Source organism: Cucurbita maxima, unplaced genomic scaffold, assembly GCF_002738345.1.
Source record: "Cucurbita maxima cultivar Rimu unplaced genomic scaffold, Cmax_1.0 Cma_Scf00002, whole genome shotgun sequence".
Lineage (NCBI taxonomy): Eukaryota > Viridiplantae > Streptophyta > Magnoliopsida > Cucurbitales > Cucurbitaceae > Cucurbita > Cucurbita maxima.
The window spans coordinates 109,552-136,706 of NW_019272018.1; the positions used below are offsets into that span (position 1 = coordinate 109,552).

Here is a 27,155-nt window from a genome sequence, read left to right on the forward strand (position 1 = left end):
AAGCAGGATTGAGAGTTATAATGGAAAACAATGTTACATAACTCAAAAAAAACAAAAAAAAAAAAAAAAAAAAAAAAAAAAAAAAAAAAAAAAAAAAAAAAAAAAAGCAACACAACGACTTAAATAGCATATACTTTCTGGGTAAGGAGAATTTGAAAACTAATCGCATTCCCCTATAGTACATTTTGAGGCAACTAAGTTATAACAGGCCTAGACATGATTTCATCGAACGATCATACATAATCTAGGTGGGAGGAGTTAACGACTAGTCGCATCCCTCTATATTACATTATAGGGCATTTCATGCCTACTAGGTGTAGACATGATTCTATCAAAACATCATGCACTTAGAAAAGACAAGAAGGAATTTATACATCATGAAAGGAGTAAAGGAAAGCAATAAAGTGACATAAGTCAAGGATTTTAGCGTGTAACTGGCATGCGGCCATAGGAACACGTCTTGAACAAGCATGATCGTGACACTGAGCACAAGAACGGAAAAATAATGAATATGGTTAGAAATATATTATCAGACAAGCAAGTTCCAATGAATTTCTGAGCAGAAGCAGTAAACTAGACAGTGCATATGCTCAATAGAAGTCCTACAATGGTAGTGAAAGATATGACTCCTAAGGAGGCTTGGAGCGGTGTAAAACCTAATGTTGATTATTTTCAAGTTTTTGGATGCATTGGTCATGTTCATGTGTCAGACGATAAGAAAAAGAAATTAGATGACAAAAATTTTCAGTGCGTGCTATTAGGGATGAGTGAAGAGTCAAAAGCATCTAAACTCTATGATCCAATGCCCAAGAAGATAATCGAAGTAGAGATATGATTTTTCAAGAAAATAAGTGTTAGGATTGGAAAAAAATAATGAATAAGCTAACGAAGGCATCACAATCCAAGACTGTGGCACATGCATAGGATATATTCGTATTTTGTTTAGTAGTATAGGTTAGTATAAGTTGAATTGTATTTTCATTTAATAGTATAGGTTAGTTTAAATTGAATTTACAATTTCATTAGTAGCGTAGATTAATATAGGTTGAATTGTATTTCTATTTAATTGTTTAATACCGAATGTATTGTTTTCCTTTGTTTATTTCTTTGTATTAGTTTTATTCCATGGTCATAAATGAGACATGCAAATTATGAAGTTATAATAAGGGTTCAATGAAGTTAATTTTGCATTAATGTTCAGGTTATATGTATGGTAACGACCTTAGGTTATGTAAGAAAATTTAGGTCATTACATAACATCATCTCATTAGAACATTATCTTCGTAAAGTTAGACAGCAACCCTTGACACATAACCATAAAGTCATACTAAATCTGAATAAGCAACCCCGTGGGTCGGCGACTACTAAGTTTAGTGGTGCGGTTTCTCCCCTATCTTAGACAGATTTACGGTGGCACGACCATGTTCAGGAAGCATGGGGTCGTTTCCACACACACTGGGGGCACTAATCTTGAGTTAACTACCCATGTAGTCCCTTGTCCCCTCCCGGGACCAATTTATGGAATCACGATCTCGACCTTTGTCCCGTTTTAACATCATGAGCTAAGTTACTTATGTAGTCCCTCGTCCCTTTTCAAGATTAGTTTACGAAATTGTGGCGTAGGCTCACGACCCCTTTCTACACACAATAGTAACTCCCCAAATAGCCACGACGAGTTATCCAATTTGACCTTGGCCAAGCTTGATGCTAAGGTTCCTCGATTCCTACTACTTGGAAAGGGCACTACTTATCCACGTTGTTCCAAGTGTTCCAACTAGACGTATTACACGATCCAAGGCCAAGAAAATTCAACAAGCATTCATTCTTCATCTACAAAATTGCATAAGATCCGTTCAACCATCATTTCAGGTGTTACAAGCTGATTTGATTAAGGAAAGACTATTTGAAGCTTCATAAGTGAATATTTGCATGGTTAAACTAACGAAGTTGTCAGCATCATTTCATGAGTTGTTAGAAAATTTTATTTATTTTTAATTTCATAAAGTTTGTAAGGGTCAAATGGTCAAATTGACTTCGTCTTTTGGGGAGATTTAAGGGGATCGAGATTAAATCCCGGCCACTAACTTCTTTTTTGGAGAGACTATAAATACCCATAAATTATCAGGTAAAATTTAGATTTGTGATGAATGAAATTGATCTCTCAAACTGAGACGTTCCCCCCTTAAAAATCTGAGTATCATCTTTGTTATTTATAAATTTCAAGCAATTTTTGTTGTAGATTGCATCTGAGTCATTCAAGTTCGATTGTGGAGTGACTCAATTTAAAACAAGGTTCCAAATCTTGCTTCTATATCTTTGATATAATAGTAATCTAATTCAGCCTAATCTCTCGGTTGATTCGAATTTTGTATAAGGAGGTGTTAATTTCTTTTTTATTCAAGGGTTCTTGCTTCAACAAAAGCTTAGATCGTTGAGCTAAGAATTAGGGTTGTCTTATCCATTGCTCTTATCAATTGTTCTATTGTTATAGAGCAATTGATAAGCCAATTTGGTATCAAAGTAATGGATAAGGGAACCCTAAATCTCAGTCAATTTGGTATCAATTGCTCTAATACCAATTGGCTGAGGATTAGGGTTGTCTTATCCATTGCTCAATTGTTACCGAGCAATTCAATAGAGCAATTGATAAGCCAATTTGGTATCAAAGCAATTGATAAGGGAACCCTAAATCTCAGTCAATTTGGTATCAATGGCTCTAATACCAATTGGCGGAGGATTAGGGTTGCCTTATGAATTGCTCTGATAGCAATTGATAAAGAGATATTGATAAACTCTAATCCTCAGCTCAATGATCCAAGCTTTTGTTGAATCAAGAATCCTAGAAACAAAGAAATTAACAACTCCTTATACAAAATTCGGATCAACCCTAGAATTAGATTACCTTGTACGATCAAAGATCTAGAGCAAGATTTAGAACCTTGTTTTAAATTAAGTCACTCCACCATCGAACTTGATCAAAGCTTGATTAAATGGCTCAAATGCAATCTACAATCAGAAACGACAAAGATGATGCTCAAATTTCTAAGGGGAATGTCAATTTGAGAGATCAATTCCATTCATCACAAATCTGATTTTTACATAATAAATTGCGGGTATTTAATCCCAATCCCCTTAAATCTCCACAAAAGACGAAGTCAATTTGACCACTTGACCATTACAAACTTTATAACGGTATGAAATAAAAAATAAATAAAGTTTTCTAACCACTCATGATATGATGTTGGCAACTTCAAATTTGACCATTTGACCATTACAAACTTTATAACTTTATGAAATTAAAAATAAATAAAGTTTTCTAACAACTCATGATATGATGCTGGCAACTTCATCTGCTATTTCAACCGTATAAATATTCACTTCTGAAGTTTCAAATGGTCCATCCTCAATCGAATCAACTTGTAACATATGAAATGATGGTTGAACCGAGCTTATCCAATTTTGTAAGTGAAGAATGAATGCTTGTTGAATCTTCTTGGCTTTGGACCATGTAATAGGTCTAGTTGGAACATTTGGAACACCGTGATCCTTATCGACAGTAAGATCTAAAGTACTGATGTACCAAAAGGGAATAGAAGGTAGTTGGGCTTTGGTGATACCATTACGCTATTAGCAACCTTGTAAGTTTTTTAAATTTCTTTAGGTGTCGTGGAGCTTTAGCAAGTTCTTAGGGCGTCTACATTTTAACCTCAAACTCACAAGACACTCAAGACTAGCTTCTTGAGTTAATCTAATTTCTAAAAGCATTGTTGCCTTAACCACTGATCACTGCTCACGATATTATGGTGCTCAGTTTACTGGAAAGTTCTGCTCAAGTCAATATGAAAACGGCCTAACTCTATCACACTATTCTTAATTTAGTACTGTAATACCCGAAGAAAATAAGGCATCCAATAAGGACAAGGTATAGTTTAAATGGGTTGTATAAGGTCTAGAAAGGAAAGTTAATTTCTTGGGGGAGAAAGGAACCTCCCTCAAGGTGCTCAACAAAGAAAAAAGGACCAACAAAAGGTAAGGAATATTTTTATAAAAAAAAAATTTAATTTTTTAAGAAAATAATATTAAAATATTTAAAAATTAGCAAATTACCAAAATATCTCTAAAATTTAAAAGAATTAAAAATGGTCACGGCTAACAAAATCTGATCCTCTGTAGTGGAAATATAACTCGAGGAAGCTTAACCCCTCTTATTCTTATTACTTTTCAATATTCAATATGAATAAAAAAAAAAAGGTTGTCTTATTCAAAACCATTTCTCTCCCACTTTTCTCTCATTTCACACTTTGGAACACACAATTCTTATAGAGAGACCTTTCACATCTTCTAAACCCGAAATGACAAATGGCTGGAGAGAGGAAATGTTCCTTTTTTTAGGGTACCCCGGCAACACATCCCGTGGAGACAGGGTGGGGCTTATAGGTCAAAGGATTAGAGCACGTAGCTTTGAACCACGGGTTCGGGGGTTCAAATCCCTCATCGCCCACAACCGACCAAAAAGGGAAGGACTTTTCCCTCTAAGGGTAGGAAAATCATGATCAAGATACCCTTTTGTACATAATCTACTATATCTTGAAATCTAGCCGTTGGATTTCCCTCAAAATTGGATATGATCTAGAATGTTCACAACTCATCATAACCATCTGTGAAAATTCAAAACTAAACGAAAAAAATCCAAAATGATCAACTGCGAAATCATGGCGATTGTGGATATTTCAAAGGAACTGGATCCTTCCCCTATAATTTATAAGCCATGTGCAATCATTTGGAATGAGAAACAAGCAACACCGATCCTTCAATCTCGAGTTATAAGCTTTTCATTTTTTGGTTTCGAGTTTTTGAGTTCCTTCCAAATTCGAGAGTAATGGTCCACAATTAACCTTCAAACTTATTTCTAAACCTTCTAAATTTGATTATCCATAGGTCTGATGAAGGAAGCAAGCGCCGAAAACGCCCCAAACCTATTTTCCCAATTAGGTCAACCATTGAAGGGGTCTAAATGAGCTTTGAAAATTCAAGGCTACACATGAATTCGTCGTGTGAGACCTAGCCCAATCAATTTCTACACCTCCAAGGGACATTTCCATAAAAGACCCCGAAGGACATATCAAGTAAGTGTTTTGGGAGTAAAACTCAAACTCTTGTTTCCAACCCATTTTAGGAAACTAAATAGAGTGAGCATATTTGATAAAGGATTTAAGGGCTAATTCATTCGAGATCAAGCTACCGAGGAGGATCAAACTTTGCATTTTGAGTTGAGTTGTAGACCAAGGTTGGAATTCAAAATTGGCCACATCAATACAAAGTTGTCCTTCCAATTTAATTCTTTTATCTTGAGAGAAGTATAAGGAGGAATTCTCGTGAGAAATTGCGGCCTAAAAGTGTCCCAATAGTCTTATCCAATAACAAGTTCCTCTCGGTCGTCTCCCGCGAATAATCGAGACTTCGACAAACTTTGGTGTGCACGTTTTCTTCCCCTACAAGAGGAAGAAGACGAAGACGTGGCTAGTTAGCCTAAAAACCAACCCCTTCTAGGTTTTTCATCAAATTAAACCTCTTGAGATTGATTATAAATAATTCTTAAAGAAAATATTTTAGGAAATCAAGTACCCGACATTTGAGAAATGAGACTATGAACACCAGATAAGAGGTAAGTAGCCATCTTGAACTTTTCTTAAGAAATACTTGTAGGAATCGCTTGAATTTTAATGTGAGAATAACCCACTAAATAAACTTTGTTGCCCATGTAATTTTAAATTTGAGCATAATGTATATATGAATTTATGCGGTCATTGGATAAGATTAAGTAGCTAAAACAAGTGTCAGTGTAAAATGACCATAATACCCCTATACTATAAACCTACGATTCATGATCTTAGTGACCTCTGAACGATTTGAAACTTTATACATGATCTTAAATCATGACTATCAAGGTACTAGTAAATGTCCATTTCTATTGAATCATAGTTGGAGTCAACTCGACTCTGATACCAACCATCACAATTGCACTTTTTGACAACGAATTTGATGATTATGCGACACTCACTCTTAACACTGAGTGAGTCAAGCCAACTTAGGATTGTGTCGCCTACGGCCAGACAACATATGTTCAAGCCTCTAGCCCTCTTTTGAAAAGAAGGTTTTAGAAAATAGGGGCAAAGAGATTTTGAAAGCAAGATTGAGAGTAATATTTGAAAACAATGTTACATGACTACAAGCCAAAAGCAACACGACGAAATAGCATATAACTTTCCGGGTAGGGAGAATTTGAAAACTAGTCACATCTCCTTATAGTACATTTTGAGGCAACTCATATCTGACAAGCCTAGACATTATTTCACCGAATGATCATACAAAATCTAGGTGGGAGGAGTTGACGACTGGTCGCATCCCCCTATAGTACATTCTGGGGCATTTCATGTTTACCAGGCGTAGACATGATTCTACTGAAACATCATGCACTTAGAAAAGACAAGAAAGAAATTACACATCATGAAAACAATAACGGAAAGCAATAAAGTGATACAAGGCAATGGTTTTGACATGTAACGGGCATGCGGCCATGGGAACACGCTTTGAACAAGCATGACCGTGACACTGAACACAAGAATAGAACAATCATGAATATGGTTAGAAGTATATTATCAGAGAAGTCCTACAGACAGTGCGTGTTCTCAACAAAAGTCTTACAATGATAGTGAAATATATGACTCCTAAGGAAGCTTGGAGTGGTGTAAAACCTAATGTTGATTATTTTCGAGTTTTTGGATGCATTAGTCATGTTCATGTATCGGACGGGAAGAGAAAGAAGTTGGATGGCAAAATATTGGTAGTAGAAGAAGGAAGGGAAGTTAATATATCTTCTACTGAGTCATCTGAAGCAAATTCTTCAACATTGGAAGAAAGCATACCAAAAGGGAGGAACAAACGAGCACCATTATGGATGGAAGATTATGTGAGCAGGGGAAAATTTTCTGAAGAAGCCGAACACATCAATTTAGTTCTATTAACCTCAATTATAGATCCGACTACTTTTGAAGTTGTTCAAAGCTCAAAATGGAGAGTTGCAATGAACTTGAAGATAAAAGCCATTGAAAGAAATAAAACTTGTGAATTTACAGATTTGCTTAAAGGAATGAAGAAGTGTAAGAGCCGTACAGCTGGCAATAAGTGAGGAGAGAAAAGCTAGTTGTACTACTTTTTAGGGTTAATAAAATAAAATAAAATAAAATAAAATAATAAAAATAATAAAAATAATAAAATAAAATAAAATAAAAATCGCGAAGTGGTAAAGAGAAAAGAAGAAAGAAAACAAAGAAAGAAGAAGAAGACAGAGGAAAGGGTGGAGCGGAGGAGACGAACGAGGGAGCTTGAAGCGCTTGTCAGCATCGATGGGACCAAACGGTTGAGGAAGGTAGAACGCCGACAATAAGTCCTAGTGGTGTGATTTTCATTGTTCCTTATCAAAACCCTAATATATTTCACTGAATCGGTGTATCTAGGTTATTGTCGAGGGAAGTTGGTTAGTCCTTAGGAAGAAGAAGACATGGGGTGCTAAGAGGAAAGAAAGATCAAGAAGAAGGTGGGAAGAAGAGGCCAAAAATTGAGGGGGCACGGCCTGACCTGACCCGACCCGACGCACCTGTACAGAACCAAAACCCAATTTTTTTCCCATTTCACACCATTTGATTCGTCTTTATTCAGATTTCGGTACTTGACTCACACATTCCATAATGCCTTATTATAGGAAAATTCCAAACATTCCATAATGCCTTATTATAGAAAAATTCCAATTAGCTTAGTCAAGGAGACACTTGAAGACTCGATAAAATTTTGGGAAGTCTACGATCAGGTAAGTAACCATCTAGAGCAAACTTTTAAGTAATTGCTTGTAGGAGTCAGTTTGGCTTTGTGGCCAAATAATTTAGTAACGTATTTAGGAATGGATAAAGTTAGTTCATGGAGGTGGTACTTCGATAATGTGTGTGGTTGTACTTTGATTGTCGTTAAGGTTATATAGTTTCATTGGCATGAATGTAAAATTTCTTATAGGCGTTTGGGATGGTATGTTTTTATGTTGAGCTAGATGGTTATTACGTGATTTAACATGGTGACATGTTGTTGTCGTGGTTCTTTGTTAGGCATTGGGTGTGGGGTTTGAGTAGCCCATTGTTACCCTTTGAGTTGGATCATTTATTAGGTGCTAGTAACCATAAGTTATGAAGCACATAGATGATAGTGTAACGTTTTCGTAGACACCCACAAGGGGTTGAGGGTAATTATAGTATATTACTGTCGTAACACTTCAGTCCACGTGGCGACCCGTGATTCGGTATTTCGAAGATCGATCATTACAAGAAGATTGGAGTGAATGGGTTTTTAAAACTAAACTCAACTAAAATGGCAAAGCTGACAAGTATAAGGCTAGGTTGGTGGAAAAAGGGTACGCACAACAACATGGTATAAACTATACCGAGGGGTTTGCACTAGTTAAATGAAGTAGTGTTTGTTGAGCAACCACAAGATTATGAGAAAAAAAAAGGTGAATTGTACAAGGTGTATAGATTGAAGAAGGCGTTATATAGCCTTAAACAAGCCCCACGTGCATGGTACAGTTGAATTGAAGCACATTTCATTAAAGAAGGATTCAAGAGTAACAATAAATGTAAAGATAACTATGGTAAGAAGGAAAATATCGAGATATTTGCCTTATAATAAAATATCAAATATGATATATATGATAAACTATAATTTATTACTAAATATCCTTAACATCCCACTATAAGTTAAGCGTCGGATTTAAACGAACGTGAAGCTTGAATCTAAAAAACTCAAAGAGGTTGAGAAACACTTTTCATGAAGATGTTAACAACTTGTTTCAGAGGAGGCGTAGAGAAACACTTTCTTGGCCATAAAAAATTGCAGAGGAATCGCTGCTCAGCGGCGATGCTACCTTGGCTTCGGCGAGAATATATCTAACCCATGAAGAGGGATTGTCGCTTAGCGACGATGCTGCCTTGGCTCTGGTGAGAATATGTTTAACCCCAAGAAGTAGAAGGGGAAACCTAGAGCAAGGGACGAAGACAATGTTGAAGCCGGAAGAGTCGCCACATTGGGCAAAGCAGCCAATTTTGGCGAGAAGAGCGGCGGCAACTTGGTTGGCGAAGAGGCCAGTGCAGCACCCAGATTCTAAAGATAAATCTCTGCATAAGGTCGATTGGCTTATCGAGATTCTGTATATTTCCGAAGAGAACAAGATCCTAAAATTAGGGTTTCTGTGAAGGATGAATGGGAAAATTGGGAAGCAAATGAAAGAGGCTATGTTTGGAAAAGATGAGGTTGTATGTACACTGTATGGCGAAGGATGATTTGGAGGTCAAAAGGGTGAAGCCAAATAGTACGGCGAAGGAAGATTTGGAGGTCAAAAGGGTGGAGCCAAAGAGTAATCAATCGGCTCTGCATGTGGCAGCCATGACGACTGCCCCTGCGGCGTCAAAGCCAATAGTGGTGGTGGAGAAGAACAATAAGATTTCAAAAGCCATTGAAAAGAAAGAATATGTACATAGTATGTCGAATGATGATTTGGAGGTCAAAAGGGTGGAGCCAAAGAGTAGTCAATCGGCTCTGCATGTGGCAGCCATGACGACTGCCCCTGTGGCGTCAAAGCTAGCAGTGGTGGTGGAGAAGAACAGTAGAAGATTTCAAAAGCCATTGAAAAGAAAGAATCCGAGTTGCTAAACCAAAATGGCTCTGATATCATGTGAATGTTTGCATAATCCACTCTTGAAAGTTATCTTATTTATAATCAAATAAATTACAAGGATATAGAAATAGTAATAAATGGAAATAACAATAAATGTAAAATAGCTATGGTAAGAAGGAAAATATCGAGATATTTGCCTTATAATAAAATATCAAATATGATATATATGGTAAACTATAATTTATTACTAAATATCCTTAACAATCTATATGTTGATGATCTAATTTTTACTGGTAATGACGAGAACAATAATTTATTACTAAATATCCTTAACAATCTATATGTTGACGATCTAATTTTTACTCGCAATGACGAGAACATGTTTGTTAAGTTCAAGAATTCTATGAAACTTGAATTTGAAATGATTGATTTGGAGAAAAATGAAATATTTTCTCGGTGTAGAGGTTTTTCAAAATCATAAAGGCATTTATATCAGAGAAAGTACGAAAAAGAAGTTTCGGAAAAGTTTAGGATGAAGAAGAGTAATGGTGTGAAGAATCATACTATTTCTGGGGTTAGACACAAACAAAGGATGAAGAAGGAGCCAAGGTCAATGTACAAACAACTGATTGAAAGTCTTATGATCTAATTGCAACAAGGCTGAATTTAATGTATGTAGTGTTGTCTTATGATCTAATTGCAACAAGGCCGAATTTAATGTATGTAGTGTCTCTCGTGTGCAGATTTATGCCAAGTCCAACTGAGTTGCATTTGCAAGCGACAAAAAAGGTATTGAGATACTCAAAAGGTACTATAAACTTGGAAGTCCTTTATCAAAGAATGGGTAATAGAGCGTTGATAGCATATACTGACGGTGATTATGGAGGAGATATAGATAATATGAAAAACACTTTTGGTTATGTGTTTTTACTCATTGATAGAGTTGTGTGTTGGTCCTCTAAAAAACAACATTAGTTGCTTTGTCAACTACTAAAGTAAAGTTCGTGGTCGCAGCCTCTTGTGCTTATCAAGGGGTGAGGATGAGGAGAGTTTGGAAAAAACTATCATTTTCAAGACAAGTGTATCAATATGTTATATGATAATAATTCTACCATTAAGCTATCCAAGAATCCAATCATGAACACATTGATATGAGGTTTCATTTCAGATTAAACACATTGATATGTAATCAGTTTAGGGAAATGTAATCAGTTTAGGGAAAATTGTTTAGACGGTTAGATTAAACCATTTTTTTTGGGTGTTAGGACCTCTAAATGTTAGTGAGTTGTTAAGTTTATTATTTGTAAAGTTTGCTAATTTTATCGTTTATTAATTTCATCAGTTCTATAAATGTTAGAGGGATATATACGCACCAATCGTATGTTTAGTAAATATACCATCTTATCCTTTTTTTCAAAATGAATCTTATCTTGGTTACAATATTTTTTTTAATTTCATTATCGCTTCCATAAAATTAACTTTTTTTATTATTATTAATATTAGTTTTTTAAAAAATATTATATTAGATGTGTCACATATTCTTATATTGACTAAATCCTAACAAATCTTTTAAAAGAATAATTATAATATACCATTTGAAATGGCAAATCTTAAGAGATTACTAGTTTTTGTTAGTGTTTTGGATATGAATTTTGGATATTAAGGACCAAATTCAGAATCCCACTTCGATTCGTTTTCTTCCTTCTCCGTGGCTATAAACATTCACCGCCCCTAGCGTTCTCCTTACGCTCTCTTTCTTTCTTCACCTTTTCCCCTCTACGTTTATTCTTCCATTCTCTCCCTCCTCCGATTTTGTTTGCAGCCATGATCGTCTACCAGGACCAACTTACAGGTATTTCCCCCTCTCCTTCAATTCCCCCTTGCATCCTTGTTTGTTTCTGTTTCGCTCTTACTGTTGCTCCCAATCTTGCTTCCCCAATAAATTTTATCCTTCTTTATGTATTGGATCATTCAATGCTGAAGTTTGGATTGGTTTGGAGCTTTTAGGTGTTCTGTTTTTGTGCTTGACTAGACTCCATTGATGAACTCAGGTGATGAACTTCTGTCAGACTCCTTCCCATACAAGGAGATTGAGAATGAGATGTTGTGGGAAGTGGAAGGAAAGGTAAGGAAACTGACATATTCTTCTAGTAATCTGCAAGTCTATTGATTCAACTAATAACGAATCATAGATGAAGATTTTTCGAGACTGACACGAGTTTAATCCCTGTGTTTTGTTTATTTGTCTGGAGTTTCTTATTCTGGGTAATTTGGGATTTGGATAACAGTGGATTGTACAAGGAGCAGTGGACGTAGACATCGGGGCGAACCCGTCTGCAGAAGGAGGTGAAGAAGATGAATGCGTGGAGGAAGAAGCTGTGAAGGTTGTGGATATTGTTGACACCTTCAGACTTCAGGTAAGAAAGAGTTGTGTTTTTCAATTCATTGGTATATATATAGTTTGGTTTTGGATGAATGGGTAAGAGAAAGTGTTGTGTGTGTGGGCATATATATTGGCAGGAACAACCTCCATTTGACAAGAAGCAGTTTATCACATACATGAAAAGATACATAAAGCTACTAACTCCCAAACTGGATGAAGAGAAACAAGAGGTGTTTAAGAAGCACATCCCAGAGGCAACCAAGTTCCTGCTGAGCAAGATCAATGACCTCCAATTGTAAGTTCAAGCTTTGTTTATTGTTAGGACACATCAAGAAGGTTGGTTATTAAGCTCAAATGGGTTTGAATTGAATGCAGCTTTGTGGGGGAAGGCATGCATGATGATGCCGCTCTGGTATTTGCATACTACAAAGAAGGGGCGACTGATCCTACATTTATCTATATTGCCTATGGGTTGAAGGAAGTCAAGTGCTGAAGGAATCCCATATTTTTCTGCTCGCAATACTTCTCTTTTTCTTTTTGATATTCTAAGCTAATTTACATCAACTTTATGCCCCCAATCCCAAAATACAATATACTATAATATAATATATGGCATGCATTATTTTATCATCTTTGTTTCGCTTTTGGGTGTATATTATTCGAATGACGAAGAATAGGCAAGTAAAATAACACGAAGAATAAGAAGATAACACGATTCAAATTATACATTCAACTTCAAATCACTGAAATTGAATTTTATGGTCTAAAATTAAAGTTATGCATAAAAAGATGTGTGGAATTGTATGATAAATGGGTAGATCAATGCTCAATTATGTGACCAAAACAAATGCATGTTCATTGTTCATATAAGGCATGCCTAGAGAAAGCTAGAGACTTGCCTGCTTCTCCAACCCTCTAATGTTTTTCATCAACGTCCATTGCCTGTCTAGAATCGTACCCAGATGGTAGAGTGTCCAAGATCAGGTAACTGTCAACTAAATCACCAGGTTTTAATTTGTTGGAATCAACAATCCCAACAACAGGTAAAAAGATTGTCTGCAGTCAAAACAAAACATGCTGGGATTTCACATGGTCCAGAGCTTAAATGAATAGAACGAATCAGAACTCTTATCTAGTTAAAAAAAGCATGAGCCATAAATTGAATCAAGTATGACATTTTCACAATAAAGAAGTTAGATTTTAAACTGTAACCAACTAATCTTAGTCTAATACTGAGTGATAGTGCTATACCATAACAACATTATGCAAATCATAAAAACCAGGTAACCAGACCATCACATGTTTAAATAGAAAAAAGTTGGATCTCTGAAGAAAGGAACCCGCAAAATATCCATACCTGTTTGAATATGTACAAAATGGCATACATAACCTGATCCCTAAAGAAGTAAAGCACCACTACATTGGGAAATAGAGCAATAGAATTCACTAGAGTTTCATTGCTATTTCTCTGATAGCTATAAGGTTATCTATAAAAGCAGAATAATAACTCACCTGGCGAGTAGGTGCGCTTAACGCAACACATTTTCAATTGCTTTGCGAGTCAAGATCAATATTTGCACCATCTCTTCAGCTTCATCTTCTGGGTTCATTTCCAGAATCTGGTAGCATCAAAATCATATGTAGAGTTAAATTTCAGGCACATAAAAACTTGAAATAAAAAAACAACTCAAATCGAGTAAAACCCAGAGTGGTAGAAGTTATACCCCAAATTTTTTTTATAGATACTTACTAGCAATTAGAAATCATAAAATAAAATCCGTGATCTACTCACTTAAATAATGAACTTTATCTCGTCATAACAAAAACACGACGTATTAAAAATTGGGGGTGTTTGGCTGAAATTTGGTATTAAGAACAGCAATATGTTCTCATTAAGAACAGCAATATGTTCTCTATAACTAGTACAAATAAAAACATGTGTTTGTTCACTGTTTTTGAAAGTTATTTTCTCTTATTGATTCATTGTTCTTAGTAACTCTCACGTTTGCTTCTTTCTGAAAATAGCTACTTCTTTTACATCGGTATGTAAATGGTTGCAAAATTCCCTAAATATTACAACTCACTCAATCACAGCTTTCAAAACTACTAATACAATTTCTAACTATATTGACCGAATGAATGAACAGATGTAATCTACATGTGAAGAGAGAAATTAACTCAACTATATTCCCGACCAAATAAGGTAGCTGTTTATTAAGTTTAATCTTCTCCTGGTCCTCGTTTACTTTTTTCCTTGAAAAAATCCCACTCCAAATTCGTCCTTTGCATCTCTTCCTTCAAACCCCAAAATTCGAACAAAATCAGATACCATCACCATTCATCAACAGAAAACGGCAATATCCATCAAACATTTTATATATCACAAGATGCATACAAAACTAGGAAGTCGAAATTCATCACATTATTTAGCTCATTACAACAAATATTCTGTCAATCCAACTTCTCGCCCACAAAAATCAAGGGCACCAAACACATACTCGCACACTATTTATACAACATCATCAGAGGAACTTCGACCTAATTAAGATGTATAGTGGCGCAGAATATGAACAAAAAAAAAAGTAGAAATTCTGAGACCTTGAAGATCCGAATCTCGTTTTCTAGAAGACGAGAAGCTGGAATGATGCGATCTGTGGTCAATGAAGCCAACTGGTCTTCTTCGAGGATCGCCATTTCGAGTGGAATCGCCTGAGCTCACAAAAACTGAAGGAGAAAATTTCATCAACCGATCTTCAGAAAGGGATAAATGAGTTTAGAAATGGGAGAACAGCTTCAGGTGAAATTATTGCATGAGAAACAAACTATTTCATTCCCCCTGTTCGTGGGCTTGGGCCTTATTGGGCTTTGTTGTTTCTCAGTTTCATTTTTTTTAACAAAATATTGTAGCCAAAATTCATATATTAAAATTAAATTTATGAAAAATATTTTTTTTTATACATTGATAAAAAGAAAATAAATAAAAAAATTCATAGGTAAGATGTACAATTTATATTTAAAAAAAATAAATAAATAAATAATTATGACTTTTAAAATTGAAATACTAAGCTCAATTGTAAATAAAATTTATATTTTTAACATCATCGGTGGAAGGTTAATCGACAAACACATCATATAGTCACTCTAGATTTAGGGGGAGAGACTTCATGTGTCAGCCAATTACTACGTTCAATTGTGTGGTCCCTCACCCCTCTCTGAATGAGTTTATCGCACAAAGACCTTGTTTAGGAGACCTCTACTCATTCCCACAAGGTGATACCACCTAGTCGTCTCAATGCGCTACCCTTAACGGCCTAGGCCTAGCTCGATAGTACCTTCCTGTGGACCTGTCGCTTGGCACGAGCAAGGAATGGGGAGAGAGTTTTAAAAAGCAATGTTTTTGTCTAAAAGCAAATAAGTAACAACCACAACTTTAATAATGTAGAATGTGGGTATGAAAATTGACAACTAATCACATTCTCCTATACTATATTTTGATGTATTTTAGCTTTGGCATGTGATATCTTACTTTTTACGCTTTTTTTTTGTTTTTTACTTTAACTTTTCACTATTTTTTATAGTTCTTGTAGTGCTACCTCAATCGTTTCTTAGGCGTCAATACCTTAAGATATTGTATGTTATAAAATGTTATTGATACTCGCATGATTTCCTTTAAGTTAGTAAAATGCTAACTAAAATCTAAATAATAGCAAATATTAGGATGAAAGAAAAAGAAAAGGAAGATCACGAAATATAACTTACCTTCATAGTGAAATCTCTGTTCATGTGAATTTGCAACATCTCTCAGTAAACATCATTAGAGGCAATTTCTTTTTTTTTTTTTTTTTTTTTTTTTTTTTTTTTTTTTTTTTTTGTTGCAGTAACTATGGATAGTCTCGTTTGAGAAGGTTGGTTGAGATATCATAGAGATATTATCTGATTCATAAGGATACGAAAAAAGTAGTCTTGGAACAAAAATGGAGAACACTCACAAAAGGACGCATCATTTTTGTTATATTACTATCCATTTCATATGTTCATATGTTTTTTTTTTTCCAAAAAAGAAACCTTTGATTATTATTCCTTGTTAACGCCGATAAGAAATGAAAGTGATTATTTTTTTTTTTTTTTTAATGGTTGTTATACATATCGTACATAAAATACATATACATTGCATAAACAATATGGTGCATGTACAGGCATGGACATGCACCACCATACATCATTCAATTATCTAACTCCAATACTTATTGGATTGATTTAAGCGGATGTCACCAATTTATTGACAATGAAAGTTGGATTTTGTTAGGATTTATGTTCTCAGCCTCATAATTAATTATTTAATTTTTAATAATAATTTTTATTATTTTATATATAATTTAATAATATTCATGGTATGAAAATCTAAGGTTGAGCAGTATGTGGTTGACATACAAAATGATCGTGTTTAAGTAATAAGCTAAAAGATCTATAGTATATGGATAAGGTAATACCTAATTTTGGTAACACTATTGATACAGTCTACTTTGTAATCATTACAAATGATTTGATCTAAATCGTTCATGTGAAGATATGTGAGTGGGGCTATCATATACAATGAGTTTGTATAAGATTAGACCAAGAAATATTTAATCTCTATTTATAAATTCGTTAAAGATTAATATTTAACATAATGATCATATGCCGCTTGACCTAATCCTGAGTCAGTTATGAACTCTTATGAGGGCTTGTTCTTTAATTTGCTTGGGTGAGAATGATTCTTGTAGCCGATTTAATGTCTACCATTTTGGAGGCTTGACTAAATGAGGAGTTTGGGAATATAATATCATCTCATGGAATTAACCTATTGTCAAGGAAAGTAGATTGGTTGTTCTTTGAAGTAGTGATTTTGTACTTGAATAATGTGGTCCCACCTTCACATCGAGTCTGGAAGAACTTGATTACAGGAGTAAAACAAATTTTTGACTCATCTATAATTATGAACAACTAGTGAAGGATTATGATATGGAATCAGCCCAATGGAAAGCTATGATGTCAAATGATAAGGAATCACTACAAGGAAAGTAAGATTCAGATTACCTTGTTGAGTGAATATCTCAAGGTAAGAACACTTGTTTGAGATTCGAATCACTCCAAAAGCAAGATTGATCATGCCGAGCTTAAATGATTTTACATGCAACCTAAACCATATAGAATTGCAAAAAAACTTACTATATTTTCCAAGTCTTCCTTACAAATTTAATATACATGGCTTTATATAGCCTAAAAATGAAACCCAGGACCTTCCATGCATTTCAAGAGTTTATAACATTTATACTTTATGACCATAATTAACTATTATGTATATTTTATGACTATAGTTAGCCACTATATAAATGTAACTTTAAAAAAAAGTCTTAAAATATATTAATAAAATACAATAACTCTAAATTAATCAACTTAAAATTTATAACAATGAAGTTTCATTCTTCTTAAATGGACATAATTTATCTTACAGTGAGTGTAACTATAAGTCTACAGTAGAGTTAATGAATGAAAATTAATTAATTAGAGGGTTTACAATTTATAATGGGTAGGTCACAAGGTCCCTCACAAACCCTAGAAACTAAAAGATTCAATTTAATGGAAGGAAAATTTAGAGTGTTTAAATTAATATTTAATATATTAAATACGAAGAGAAAATAAATTTAATTTAAAATATTTAAATTAATATTTAATATTTTAGATATATTAAAATAAAAAATATATACATATATATATTTAATATATTAAATATTAAAATACATTTTATTAAAAATATATTTTAAAAAATCTATTTGAAATTTGAATGAGATTCAAATTAGTTAAATTAAAATATTTTATAATATTTAAATGTAATTGATACACGATATTATATTTTAATATATTATTTAACCAGATTATAAACACAAATCTCTTATAATTTATTAGAAGAAACTCTCCTTCTCCAATATCTTTGGGATTAACTTTAAGATGTTGGTGGCCGAAGGGAATTTTGGTTGAATTTTTTGGAATGCTTAATTGGTTTTCTACCTCTCCAACCAATGTCAACATATATATAGGGTAATTTGGGGCATTCCCAGGACTATTTATTATCCAAAAGACATGCACCTAATTAATTATGAACTAAAACATCTACATGTATCTATTCAAACATGTCCTTATACATATATCTACATGTGACCCTTCAACACATATATCTACAAGTTACCCTTCAACACCCTCCCTGAGATCAGTTTAGAACTTCACTTCATCTTCTTCAACTACATCTTGGATTCTGCACATCCCCATCTTTCTTCTTAGCTTCTCGAATAGTTTCAAGGGTTTTGTGAATAGGTTTGCGATTTGTTCATCATTTGGGCAAAAATTGAGTTCAATAGTGCATTTTTTACACAAATCACGCAAGAAATGAAATCGAATATCGATGTGCTTACTTCTTCTGTGCCACATAGGATTCTTAGACAACTTAATAGTTGACATATTATCACAATATATAATAGTCATATCTGGTTGTTTCTGATTAAGAATTTCAAGCATCTTTCTTAACCAAATTGCTTGGCACGAGCATGCTGCTGCTACAAACTCTGCTTCTGTAGCTGACAGTGTTACAATAGGTTGCTTCTTTGAAGACTAGTAAATAGCTCCCGAACTCATTATGAAAATACTTCCTGAAGTACTTTTACGATCATCTATATCACCCGCATAGTCGCTATCTGTATAGACAACCATCTTCAATTTTTTTTTTTTTTTTTTTTTTTTTTTTTTTTTTTTTTTTTTTTTTTTTTTTTTTTTTTTTAAGAATACCCCCAAATCAAAAGTTCCTCTCACATAACAAAGTATTCTTCTTGCTGCATCGAGATGTTTTTCCGTGGGATGCTCCATGTAGCGGCTTATCATACTAACCGCATACATGATGTCTAGTCTTGTTGAAGTTGAGTACATCAAACTTCCCACAATTTGCTTGGAGTACCTATTATCAACCTCTCGCCTTTCAATATTCTTGTCTAGCTTCAAACCCAATTCTAATGGAGTTCCAAATGTACGCTCATCCATTTTAAATTTTTCAAGCAACTCTTAAACTTTTTTCTTCTAACAGATAAAGTTACTAGCGGCATTTTAAATAACTTCTACTCCAAGAAAATATCGCATCAAACTAAGATTCGTCATTTCAAATATATTCATCATGCTCTTCTTAAAAAGTTCAAACATTTTTTCATTTTTGCCAGTAAATATTAAATCATCAACATATAAGCAAATAATGAGAATCTTACCTCCCTTTTCAATTTTCACATACAACCTATGTTCATATGGACATTTCCTGAATCCCATCTTTTCAAAATGAGAATCAATGTGACTGTACCATGTAAGGAGGCCGATTTTACATCCAGTTGATAAATAGACCATGATTTTTTTGCCCCAATTGAAATTATAAGCCTTATAGTATCTTGACGTGCTACTTGTGCAAATACCTCTTTATAATCAACTCCATACTTCTGCTTGTACCCTTTTGCAACTAAACGTGTCTTGTACTTATCCAGCTCACCATTTTCATTTAACTTTGTTTTGAAAACTCATTTTACTCCAATTGTTTTATGCACTTTAGGTTGTTTTATGCCCTTTCATCAATGATATCCCAAGTCTTATTCTTTTTATGAATTTGATTTCACTCTCCATGACTTCTCTCCATTTCTTTTCCAACTTCTTCATAGAAGATTAGTGATAAGATAATATTAATCCCCAGCCCAACGATCCAAGCTTTTGTTGAAGCAAGAGCCCTTGAATTAAAGTAATTAACACCTCCTTATATGAAATTTGGATCAACAAATAAGGCTAGAATTAGATTATACGATAGAAGATCTAGAAGCAAGATTTGGAAACTTCGTTCTAAATTGAGTCACTCCACAATCGAACTTGATCAAGGCTAGATTGAATGACTCGGGAGCAATTCTACCACAAGAATTGCTTGAAACTTAGAAATGGCAAATATGATGCTCAGATTTCTAAGGGAAACGTCTCAATTTGAGATCTTAATTACATTCATCCACAAATCTGATTTTTATATAACATATTGTGGGTATTTATAGTCTCCCGACAAAAGACGTTTGTGGTCGGGATTCAATCCCGATCCCCTTTAATCTCTAAAAAAGACGAAATCAATTTTGACTATTTGACCATTGCAAAATGAAAATGAAAAAAACAATAAAATCCTCTAACAAATGTTCATATGTTTGAGTGGCTAAAGAAACAAACTTGAAATCTTTAAAGTTTTCCAACTTTAACCGTGCAAATATTCAATTGTTCTTTTTCAATCGTATCAACTTCTAATTCTAGAAATGATGGTTGAACCGATCCGATTCAATTTTGTAGATGAAGAATGAATGTTTGTTGAATCTTCTTCGCCTTGGATCGTGTAATAGGTCCAGTTGGAACATTTGGAATACCGTGATTCTTATTAATTGGATTACTATCCATAAAGAAGGCAAAATGTTGAGCTTGAGATGAACTCTCTCCATGCTCATAGTGAGGCTGGATAGGGGCTTCAACTTGTTCTTCTTTAAGATCTACTAAAATCTGCTGATTCACAGTGATCTTTTCTTCCCATATTCAAGTCTTCCTTTCATCAAAGATTACATCGCGACTTACCACCACCTTCTTTGTCAAAGGATCATAGAGCTTGTACGCCTTAGAACCTTGCTTACTCCAAGGAACACACACTTCAAACTCTTGTCCTCAAGTTTCTTCTTTTTCTTGTCAGGAACGTGTGCATATGCTATGCACCTAAAGATTCTAAAGTGGTCTAACGCAGACTTTCTTCCGCTCCATGCTTCTTGTGGAGTCATCTCTAACAGAAAAAATAGGGCTCCAGTTGAGAATGTGAATGGACCACTTGCCAGAATCCCTTCGGAACTTTTCCTGCCTTCTTATGCCCTTCTTCTCACAAAATTTTGTAAACTTGTTAGAGAAAAACTCTCTACTTCTGTCAGTTCTTAAAGCCTTCACTCTTCTTCCAATTTCAGTGTTCATAGTAGCACAAAATTTCTTGAAGCAATCAAAGGCTTCTGATTTGGCGTGCAAGAAATAAGTCCATGTTTTTCTACTTAAATCATCAGTGAGGGTCATGAAATATTTCTTATTATCATTTGATACTAGAGAGATCTAACCACATATGTCTGAATGCACCAATTCCAAAATTGCTTGTGCTCTTCTCGATTTTCCGAAAGGAAATGAATCTCTTCATGCTTTGCTACCACATAGCTCTCACAAATTTCTGTTCAAGGAGTGATGTCTGGCATCCCAGTCACCATCTTCTTTGAAGACAACGTCTTTAACCCTTTAAAATGCAGATGACCATACCTAAAATGTCAATGTCAGTTGATATCTTCTTTCTTCACCATCAAACTTCTGACAATGATATGTAACGTCAATGAATACAAGCAATTGGTGGTCATCTGCATCTTAGCAATCAATCCTTTTCTGGAGTCATAAATTTCACATTCATTATTTTGTAATGTGATCACATACCCCTTTTCTTGCAATTGACAGATATTAAGCAAGTTGGTCTTCAAATTATGAATGAAAACACAGAAATCGACTCTATGAAACTATTTCTAGTCTTGATATCTACAGTTCCTTTCCCCCATCACTTGGACGGTTGCATTGTTGTCAAGACAAACAGTAGTACGAAAATTTTCATCCATAATTGAAAAGAATTCCTTACAACCTGTCATATGGTTATTGCATCCAGAGTCTTCGACCCACGCACCTTGATCTGCAACCTTCATAGCATGGAATAACTTAACAATGTTTCTTCTTCTCTTTTCTCCACAAAGTTAGATTGATCTTTTTTCTCCTTTTGGAGCTTGGTATAACATTCATTCTTGTAATGTCCAATACGTCCACATATGTAACATTCCACCTTAGACTTGTCAAAATGTCTCTTGCATTTGTTGTCATAATCGTCTTTGACTAAATCTGCTGACCTGCCAACATCTCCACTTTTTTCTCGACCGCCTCTTCCATGACCTCTGCCTCTTCTTTGCCCTCTACCTCTGGAGCTTGAAGTTTCACCTGGTGTGGACATCTTTAAGGTTGTCATCTCCTCTATTGCATTCATGCGATTAAGCTTCTGCTCATGCACGAGCAAGGAGCTTTGAAGTCCATCTATTTGCATCTCTTCGACATTGTTTGCTTCTTCAATAGAACATACAATGTAATTGAACTTAGAAGTTAGAGATCGCAAAATCTTTTCTACAACCGCAACATCCGTAATTGAATTACCATGCATCCTCATTTTATTTGCAAGACTCATAACCTTGCCAATATAATCATTCACCGTTTCTCCCTTTTGCATTTGGAGAATTTCAAAGTCTCTTCTAACTGCTTGAAGTTGAAAACGCTTTACTCTCATTGAGCCTCGATAATGTTAGGTTATGGAGCCTGTTGTTTATTTATAGCTTAGTTAACGATTATACACAATAAAACTGTATTTGGTAAATGACATATAAAGTAAATTGTCATAAATAGTAAATAGCTATGTATAGTAAAAAACTACATTTGGTAAAGCTATATAAGGTAAATAGTTATATATAGTAGATGGTTATATGTGGTAAAACTATAAACTAAATCATATATATATATATATATCTAGAAGTTTGAAAATGTATTTTCTATATTATCTGTATTCTCTCTCACTGTATATACTTGTAGTCATCAATACAATTTTTTTAGCCAATATTCTCCTTCCATTTTCTCTATCTCGTTCTTCGTGTTCATCTAGATCGAGTGTGTGCGTTGTTGTGCGATCTTAACAGATACTTCCTCCTCATTGAATCCCAAATTTCCTTGGATGTCTTCTTCTGAAGCATCGTTTCCAAGATAGTTCGATCAATGGGCTGGAGTAAATTATTCTTGACTTTCAAGTCCTTCAACTTCAATGTTGCCAACCGTTGTTGTTGAACAGCTGAGAGTACCTCGCCTTCATTTGGCTCTATATAACCCATCTCCACCATATCAAAAAACTCCTTTGATCTGAGAACATTTTCCATCAATATCGCCCAATGATCATTGTGACCATCGAATTTCAGGATGGCGGGCTGAACGTAGTTATCAACTTGTCTTTCTGTTGTCATTCTTGCTACAAGATCGCTCTGATACCAGTTGTTGGTAACAATAGAGAAATTGGGTAGAATTCTTTGGAAGAAGAAAACTTTGTATAACCATGAAGGAATGCTTAATTGATTTTCTACATCTTCCACCCATGTCAACATAGATATGGATTGCCCATTTTAATTCCAGGGTTTTTCTGAATTTGAAAGTTATCACTTAGTAGGTTTCCATACCAAGGCTCAATCTAATTAAGTCTGTAGCGTCTACCGATTTCGTCATATCCCCCTCTTTTAAGATTAGTATCTCATTATGTTATGATGTCCTTGAAGGTGTTAATATAATACATGCGGAAGAAATTTGGATCTTAGGCACTTTTAGAACATCAATTATAGTAAATAACTAGCATGTTCATAAGTATTAAAACTTAATGAGTTTGAATACTAACCTTTTGTAGTTCAAATTCCTTTTTCCTCACGAACCGGTTTCGAACCACCACTAGTGTCTTCTCCACTATCCTCCAGCCTTAGAACGGGATTGTGGAATCCGGTGAGTGACTAAACTTGGGAGAGATTTTGTATATATGAAGAGAGTGTTTGTGAGAGAGGTTTTTCTCAATGTTTTTCACCAACAAGAAGCCCTTTCATGTATTATGATCACTCTATTTATAGAGTCATGTTTGCATGTTCATGCAAATTTGAGATCACCAAATTTTGACACTCAAAATTCCACTCAAATGTTTGGGATTATGTGGCAAGCATGCATGCTTGTGTTAACCAAATTTTGACACTCAAATTTGTTGGGTTTATTTGGCAAGCATGCAAGTTTGGTTAAACCAAATTTTGACACCTCAAAATTCCACTAACATGAATTTTTCCATTAAATGAAGTCAACATTTTGACTTTCTGATTTTGACCATCAATTTGAATTATTAATTTCAAATTAAAGTAATATTAAATGATTAATTAAACTATTTAATTAATATTTAATATTAATTCAAATGCCAATCCCAATCAATTCCGACACATATTTGATTAAGATATTTAAATATCTCATATTCTCTCTTTTTGTTTAATTCGTAAATAAAACAAAAATGCGGTTAAATATATCGTATATATGTAGTGCATTCTCCCTAATTTGAATTCGAACACTTCGAACTCACTCGTCACACCGTTCTATGGTTTAGTCTGATATGAGCTAGCAGAGGGACCTAATGGACCTATAGATCATGGGCTCCAACGATTCAAGATTAACCGGTTAAACTCATTAACCTTCTTAACCAACATTCGTTAACTACTAGGACATTCCACTATAGCCTAGTAGTTGCACTCCCCTCACTATAGATATATTTCTGTTCATTTGATATAACCATGATTAGTAAGTCGATCCTTCACAGGTTGTTTGTAACTAGAGCTGGGTCAATTTACCGTTTTATCCTTGAAGTTACTTCTTGTTTCTTATGTCTCACTGATCCTCTAATGAACAATTGGTTTGTGGTCCAACCAGTAAATCGGATCTCTCTCAGGCCAATGAGAGGGTGGGGTCCCTTGTTCAAGACCTGGAGTCAGTACTTAAGGGAACTACCTTTCTTCTATCCCTAAAAGTGGGTAGGAGTGAATCCATCTTGCACCCCACATCTCCAGTCATTTACCCAGTCTTACCCTTGATATGGGATGCCTATTGAGTCGGCGAACTTGAGTCACTCTCACCCATGCAAATCTAAAGATAATTTCGAATAAACAGGAGTTCATGGTTAGCTCAGGATTAAGATCGAGTTACTTAGGTCATCGAATGAAAAGAAAATCAGTCTCAACAGTAAACAACATTATAAAGTGAGAGTGATTTTCTTCATGGTCCGATCTTATGCAATACTCATTGCATAGGACGCCCCCACTCACATGTCTCCTCATGTACAATTTTAGTGATCACATTGTTTATATCATATACAAAAGTGGGCCGCATCCATAGTGTCCCGAGAATAAGGTACTCAGCCTTATCCTTATACTATAGATCATTTTTACTATATACTTGAACTTGATCAACTCTTATGTCTCTACAAATAGTTCAAGAATCGTACTATAGCTAGAGTGTTCTTAATTTATTGGATTTAGATTAATGATCGTAAAGTTCACTTTATTCAATAACAATCTTTACTGAATAAACAACAATAATAACTTTATTGAAACTGCTAAAGTCATTAGAATACCGATTCCTCTATTGAAAAGTGTTTCCTCTTATTTTCTTTCTTGTCTATCTTCTTTCACTCTATTGGAGACCCGTATTTGGTCCGATCCAAAATGATTTTATCATTTCTGTATCTGCAATTCAATATAGATAGATATATAGACATATCTATTTGCCCCTCTTTCTATTATTTTTATAGTGCAATTTAGAATACTTAAACGATCAATTCTTTTTTTCGACCATTCATTATCCAAAAGACATGCACCTAATTAATTATGAACTAAAGAACCTACATCTATCTATTTAAACATGTCTTTATACACGTATCTATTCATACATGTATCTACAAGTGACCAGAAGAATGAAACTACCTTTACAGATGATTCTCTCGAAACTCTCCTTCTCCAATACCATTGGGATTTTCTTTCAAGAGGTTACCAAAGTCTTAACTTTCTCCAATACCTTTGGATTTTATTTTAAGAGACTCGTACAAGCCCTAGCCCTAGCGTCTTTTTCTCCAATACTTTAGGGATTTCAAGAGTCTATCACAAGCCTTAACTTTCTCCCATCCTTTGGATTTTATTTATTTGAAGAGACTCCCACAACCCTAGCCTCTCCTTCTTACCTTTGTGATTTTCTTTCGAGAGCTACCACAAGCCTTAACTTTCTCCAATCCTTTTGAATTTTATTGTAAGAGACTCGCACAAGCCCTAGCTTTGTTGGAGTCATAGCAAGGAATACTTTGTAGATATAAAGAATGTTGAATACTTCAAAAAGTCTTGCCTGAGGTTTCTACAAAGGTAGAGTTCTTACCTTTCGGTTTATTGTTTTGTTTTAATTCTTAATAAAATAAAAACGATTCACAATTCTTTCGCTATGGATGAAGAGTTAATTCCCTTCCCATCATACATCATTCAATTATCTAACTCCAACCGTAAAAGTCATATTAACTCAACTCAATCTATGTGAGCTCATCATGACATCAATTTACTTCAAACTTGCAAAACTATTTAAACGTTAGGTTACTCAATTTTATCAAGCATTTAATAAATTTTTAAACTTTTAGATTTAATATTTCTGGAGATATAAATGTGTTTACTACTAATGTATCATTCATTAGATATTGTGATTTTATAACATATTTGAGAATTATTTATTCAAATAAAATGCAACAAAATTATGATAAAAAGGAAGATCTATTTATCTATTTATTTATTTATTTATTATTATTATTATTATTTTGTTTTTGCGAGAATTGCTTAGAGTTTGAGAATGGTTGGGTGAACTTATTTATTTATTTATTTTTAACGGTTGTTACACATCAGAATTTATTAACAGGATGACACGATCACAATAACACTATTCATGTGTTCACGAGAGAGAACTAAAGGTTACTTTACGAAAAGGTTTTCAGGACCAGTGAGTAACATGTAACAAGATAACTCTATGTGCCAAGTCCAAATTTAAATTTAAATTAGTCTACTAATTTAGTTTATTATGAGTGGTTTTTTTTAATCTATTTTTTATTAATTCACAATTTGCTGAACTTCAAGAATAATAATAATAATAATAATAAAAGAATCCTCACAGCCTTGTTTGGCTGCGGGTTTTCAATGCCTGGGCTTCGGATTGTCTTGTCCCTGTCCTGAAATAGGCTTTCCCAAACCCCATTTTCTCGAATTTTTCCTTAAAGCCACGCAAGGAATAATCCTACTAATAATAATACTTTAAATTTTTTTTTAAAAAAGATCA

At 34.3% G+C, this 27,155-nt stretch overlaps 2 protein-coding genes and 2 long non-coding RNA genes across 9 annotated transcripts; 2 read left to right on the forward strand and 2 right to left on the reverse strand.

Moving 5' to 3' along the window:
• Window positions 1-200: 200 nt before the first annotated feature.
• LOC111469272 lies at window positions 201-15,617 on the forward strand. Its single transcript, XR_002714845.1, has 3 exons — window positions 201-413; window positions 2,442-2,448; window positions 15,607-15,617. It is a non-coding gene; the product is annotated as an uncharacterized LOC111469272 (long non-coding RNA).
• Window positions 11,426-12,731, forward strand: LOC111469078 (translationally-controlled tumor protein homolog). 2 transcript variants are annotated; one of them, XM_023114324.1, is made up of 5 exons: window positions 11,426-11,570; window positions 11,726-11,843; window positions 12,007-12,135; window positions 12,239-12,396; window positions 12,477-12,731. In XM_023114324.1, the coding sequence occupies exons 2-5, from the start codon at window positions 11,760-11,762 to the stop codon at window positions 12,592-12,594; spliced, it is 489 nt and encodes a 162-aa protein (XP_022970092.1). In that variant the 5' UTR covers window positions 11,426-11,570; window positions 11,726-11,759; the 3' UTR covers window positions 12,595-12,731. The 2 variants fall into 2 exon arrangements, with proteins under 2 accessions (XP_022970092.1, XP_022970082.1); XM_023114314.1 differs by having other exon boundaries at window positions 11,428-11,570; window positions 11,770-11,843.
• Window positions 12,840-14,870, reverse strand: LOC111469221. Of its 5 annotated transcripts, none has more exons than XR_002714837.1 (4): window positions 14,700-14,870; window positions 14,285-14,396; window positions 13,614-13,720; window positions 12,840-13,458 (listed from the first exon to the last, which is right to left on the reverse strand). It is a non-coding gene; the product is annotated as an uncharacterized LOC111469221 (long non-coding RNA). The 5 variants fall into 5 exon arrangements; XR_002714835.1 differs by having other exon boundaries at window positions 12,901-13,157; window positions 14,700-14,868; XR_002714834.1 differs by having other exon boundaries at window positions 12,840-13,720; window positions 14,700-14,869.
• Window positions 15,618-21,894: 6,277 nt separating the features above from the next.
• Window positions 21,895-22,524, reverse strand: LOC111496629. The gene has a single exon (XM_023147125.1). The coding sequence runs from the start codon at window positions 22,522-22,524 to the stop codon at window positions 21,895-21,897; it is 630 nt and encodes a 209-aa protein (XP_023002893.1).
• Between the last annotated feature and the right edge of the window lie 4,631 nt (window positions 22,525-27,155).